General features: G+C 55.5%; 1 protein-coding gene across 1 annotated transcript in view; it reads left to right on the forward strand.

Annotated features, from left to right (window-relative positions):
- The window catches only part of LHFPL4 (LHFPL tetraspan subfamily member 4), a 36581-nt gene extending 31998 nt beyond the window's left edge, over nt 1-4583 (forward strand). Inside the window, exon 4 of the mRNA XM_019651020.1 lies at nt 836-4583. Within this exon, the coding sequence (XP_019506565.1) occupies nt 836-936 (101 nt within the window). The 3' untranslated portion in view covers nt 937-4583. The remainder of the gene's footprint in view (nt 1-835) is intronic.
- The last annotated feature ends 505 nt before the right edge of the window (nt 4584-5088 follow it).

Here is a 5088-nt window from a genome sequence, read left to right on the forward strand (position 1 = left end):
CCATTTTACAGATGAGAAAGGGGAGGCCTAGAGAGGTCCAGCCACTTGTCCAAAGTCACCTAAGTGGTGGAGCCAGAATTTGAACCCAGGTCCAAGTCCAAATGCCAAGTGCTTTCCCACTGCCTGCCCCCTTTTCAGGCCCCTCCCAGGCTGTTGGCTGCTAACCTGAGCTCCTAGGAGCCTGCCGCTGGACACCTTGACCCACTGTGGTTTCTGTGGTATTGGTGTGAGGTCAGGGCCTGCCCTCTGGTGGCAGCTTCCAGAAGTGCATGACTAAGACAGCCATCTGGCCTTTCTGAAGGGCCACCAGGATGTGACCGGTGTGAGGTGGACCCACGCAGCGTCCTCTCCTCCCTCTCCATACGACCTAGCATCTCAATGTTAAAAGTGACATCAGGAGACCCCAGTTTGCTTCCCTTCAGCCTCCAGGGATCTCTGTTCCTCACTGGGAGCTCAAGATGAGTGAGCCTCACAGTTCAGTTCTGAGCCAAGACCTCTGGAACAAAAGTAAAAAAAAAAAAAAAATGCTATCATTTCGAGCATTTACCATATGCCAAACACTGTGCAGTCCTTGGCTGGTGTTCTTTATGTCTTTCGGACCCCTCAGAAGCACCCTGTGAACGAGGCTGTTCTGCCCATCTCACAGATGAGGAAGTTGGGACTCAGCCAGGTCGAATGGCCTGCTCAAGGCCATCCAGCTAGTCAGAGGCCTGGGTGGCTTTTCAGAGCCTGTGCGGCTCACGCATCTGCCCAGCTGTGCCCTGAGAAGTGGCTGAGAGGACCCCCAGTTCCCCGGTGGCCTCTGACTTTCTCCAATTCTTTCTCTTTCTCTTAGATTTTGTGGGCTCTACAGTAAGCTCTGTGTTGCGGCCAGGGGGTGATGTCTCTGGCTGGGGAGTCCTCCCCTGTCCCATCGCTCATTCACAGGGACCCTGAAGGCCAGGATCACAGCCCAGGAATTGACCTGCCCTCAGTGTATCCCATCTCGTGCCCTCTCATCCCTCCAATCAAGCTCCAAGGGAAGACCTCAGTCGGACTGACTTCTCACCTGCTACCCAGCCGCCAGCTCCAGGCTTTGAAGAGAGGTTGGGGTTGGGTGTGGCCTGGGGGAGGGGAGAGGCCCTGCAGACTCCAGAAGGGCCTGATTCTGCCCCTCCCTCAACTGACCTAAGGGAGCCAGATGTCCCTTGGGTGTTTCCTCTTCTCTCCAGCTTGGCCTGGGGGGCCCTGCAGAGTCTCCAGGGGAAGAAGGGACTGTGATTCTGGTTCCCCTGGCTTCCTCAGTTTGGGGGCTGCTGCCTAGCTGTATCCTGGCCTCCTCTGGTCCCTGCCTCCTGCAGAAACTTATTCAAGACACTGCCCAGGGCGACCGGACTCTATCCTACCTTTTTTTTTTTTTTTTTTGCCAATGATGGGTTCCATCAAGTCTTCGCAGAGTTCCAGGTGCCACCAGCCTCCCCAGGGCCGCTCTGTCCCTGCTCCAGCCTGCTCCCAGGTCTCCCAAAGGACTCTGAGCTGCACCAAGGGAGAAAGCACAGGGCCTCCCTGTCAACTGCTAACTGGGGTCCTGTTCTGCCCAGAGTCTGAGAAAAGAGACAGGCTCTGAGGCTGTGAGAGGAGGCGCTCTAACTCTGGGCCGCTGGGGCTGGGAGGTCTCTGGCTAGGGCTGGCCTGGCCCCTCTGCTGGGATGTCTCAACCCTGACTGGACCCTTGACCCCAGCCTGTTTTGTACAGCACAGACTCCTTGGCCCTGTTGTCAGGGTTGGAGGTTGGGGAGGGTGCCAAAGAGTGGGGAGTTAGGGGATGCATCACCCCTCTGCCCCTTCTCATGCCGCCTGACCCTGGGCATCTGCCAAGGGCAGAGACTGTCTTGCCTCTTTGATACTTTTCTGCATAACTTGAACTTGCAGGTCACCTCTAAACAGGGTACCCCCTGTCCCCATACCCAGGCCTTGTAATCCTGTCCCCACCTCTTCCTTCTCTTTGCCAACCTCTCGCCTTGCGACATGCCCAGGGTCTGCGGCCCAGCGGGCAGTGCTTGGAGCCGAGGCATGAGTGTGTGCGTGTGTGTATGAGTGTGTGTGTGTGTGTGTGTGTGTGTGTGTAAGTATGTGTGACGGGGGCAGACGAGGACTCTGGTCTCTCCCTCTCCTCCCACTGTGGGGAGCATCTCCTTCAGCTTGGCAGGGAGCACATAAGGGAGACTCCAAGTGTTTCTGGACTCCCCTCGCTGCTGCGTGGACCTGGCGGTGCAGCCATCTGGCCTGGGGCGTGGGCAGCCCCTTTCCAGCCCTAGTTCTGGTGGCAGGTGGGCTTCCTCCAGTGTGCCTGCTTCTGTCTGCTGGTCCTGGCTGGCCGGCCCCCTGTGGAGGAGGAGTGTGAGGCTCCACCATTTGGTTATGTTGGCCTTAGCCTAAGGAGAGGGGAAAAGCAGTGAGTGCCATGTATTTGCCAACCTTATGTTCATTTCCATCAGATTTGGACTGGAGGGGAGGGTTTCCAAGACAGGCCTTAGAAATCTTCTGCCCGAGGCCCCCCTTTGGACCCTAACTGGGATCAGATGCTGGGTCTTGATCTGGAGCTTCCCAAGTCCTGACCCCTCTCCCCCGCTTCTCACTCCCTCCTCCTGGGCAAACACCTTTCCCCAGTGCTCTGCCCAGCACTGTGCTCCCACTAAGCCCCACACTGCAGCCCCCTCGCTGGCACCTTCCCCAGCAGGCTGCCTGCAGATGGGACTGGACACCAGGGTCCCAGGTGGAATTGGAGGGTGAGGGGAGCCTCGTGGGAGAGAGAGAGTGGGGGGCAGAGCCAAACCAAAGTCCAGTGTTGGAAGGCTGCAAGGGGGGTGGGGCTGGGAGCAAGTGATTAGGAATGGGGAGAAGATAGGTGGGACAAAGAGAGTAAGAGACAGGAGAGGAGAGAGGGAGACGGAGAGGTACAGAGACAGAGCAAGGGGAAGGGGGACCCAGAAAGGTACAGAAATGGAGAAAGGAGAGAGGATGAGAGTGAACAGAGAGGGGCCGTGAGGGACAGAGAACCTGGGATGGGAGAGGGGAGGAGGCTGGAAAGAGGAAAGGAGGAATAGAGACACGGAAGGAGGTAGATGGCGAGAGGAATTGTGGGAAACCAGATGAATGCAGGAAGAAGTGGAAGGGGAAGGAGAGGAAGATGATGGAGGAGACAGGACTCTGAGGAATGGAGGAGCAGCTGCATGTGCAGTGATCATCCACTGCCCCAGGGGCCACCAGACCCGCTTGCCTTGTGGAGAATTTAGAGCCTACCCCCTAAGAGGCCGAGGCCTGCGTTCCAGGCAGCCAAGGGACACGGTCTTCAAGCTGGGGGAACAGCCCACGTGATTGCTGAGCCACTTAGCACCACTGGAGTGGGTTACCGGTAGAGCAGAGGGAGGTTAGCTCCTTCTGGGGTGGTCTGACTGTGTCTTAGTGTCACCGTCCACTCAGCCAGCTGCTGTCTTGACCCAGGAATTTGGGGTTAGGAAAGCAGGGTTGGGTGGGCTGAAGGAACACCAGGGTAACACAGGGAAGGGGAAGAGGTTAGAGCGGGGACCAAACCGTAGCTCTGTCCCCCAGGCTTCAGCAGAGGTGGGAGCAGAACCGGTAACAGATGTGTCAGCCAGGGCCCCAGGGGAAGATGAATTGTGGCCACACCCGAGGCTCAGATGTCTCCTGGGGCAATGAAGCCACCCTGGCTAGAGGTTTGTGCTTTGTTCTTACCTCAGGCATGCGATTGGGCTTTAGCCTCCTGGGAGGAGATGGAAGCAGAGGAGATGTCTCTTGGACTTCAAGTTCCCGAAAGAAGCTGAGCTTTGAGCCAGCCTCCGAGGTGCTCCTCTGATTGTGACTGGATCAGGGAGGTCTGGCACTCCCATTTTCTCTGCCCTGGTCTGGGGACTCCTTCACAATAGGCCAAAGCGGCCACAACCTAGACGTGGTTCAGAGCCCTGGCTGGTCAAGTCCCTCTGGGTCCCCAGGCTGTGAAAACTTTCCTTTTTGGGGACCAGTGCCCATGGAGGAAAACATTGTTTTCCTAAGAGAATGAGGACCACAAGTAGGATCAAGATCCTTTTCATGCCCGGAACAGCCAAGATGTTGGGAGCTATTAGGAGTAGGTAAGGCTGTGGGGGGAAATTCCCTGGCTTTCTTTTGAGATGCCTGCTTGAGCTCAGGGGAATCCCCCTTCTGCAGCTTCCAGTGTGAACTAAGAAAGGGAGACCCTCTCTTTGGAGAAGCTGGGGTATTCCCAGCACGAGAAACTTCCACAGGCCCCTGCCTGGATCAGGGCTAGCCTTTGGGGAGGACTGGAGTTTCCTGAGAAGGGAACGAGGGAGCCACAGTCCTTCCCAGAGCTCTGACCAGCAGACCTCAGAGGGCCTGTGCCATGTGTTGTTAGGATAGCTTGGTGTTGTCTAAACCCCATTAGTAAGTTCTGTCTGAGTGTGTCCATGCTGTTCATTGTCCAATTTGGTAACACTTATTTCGGTCCTGACCCCTTCTGCTGCTGCTGGATTTGAGCTTCAGTGCAGGTGGAATGACGTTCAAATAAAGAAACACTTTATATCACCCATGCTGGCTTCTCCTTTTCTGAGTTGGTCCTCAGGGAATCAAGAGGAGGTGTGATTCAACCTGAGCCTTTTTACCAGGTTTGGCTGTGTATTAACAGGGCTCTACTACTATGACTTAATTATCAGGGATAGTTTATTTCCCCATCACAGGAAGTCTGGAGGTTAGCCAGGCCATGACCCATATGGCCCACAGTGTTATCAGGAACCCAGGCTCCCATCTTTCAGCAGTGCCACTTGCAATCCTGGCTTCCATCCTCCAGGATACCTTATGGCCCAAGATGGCTGCTGGACTTTTAGTCACTGGGTTCACATTTCATAGAAAGGACACTTCTGGAAATTTCATAGGACTAACTCACATGGCACACCTAGCTGAAATGTAATCTGTTAACTGGGTACATTTCCACCCCAAATAAAATTAGGTTCTGTTACCAAGGAGAAAGGGGAGACTAGATGGAGTGAGCAGCTGGCAGTCTGTACAGTCCTGATTGCACTGGCATGACCCTGG

Source organism: Hipposideros armiger, unplaced genomic scaffold, assembly GCF_001890085.2.
Source record: "Hipposideros armiger isolate ML-2016 unplaced genomic scaffold, ASM189008v1 scaffold_152, whole genome shotgun sequence".
Taxonomy (NCBI): Eukaryota; Metazoa; Chordata; class Mammalia; order Chiroptera; family Hipposideridae; genus Hipposideros; species Hipposideros armiger.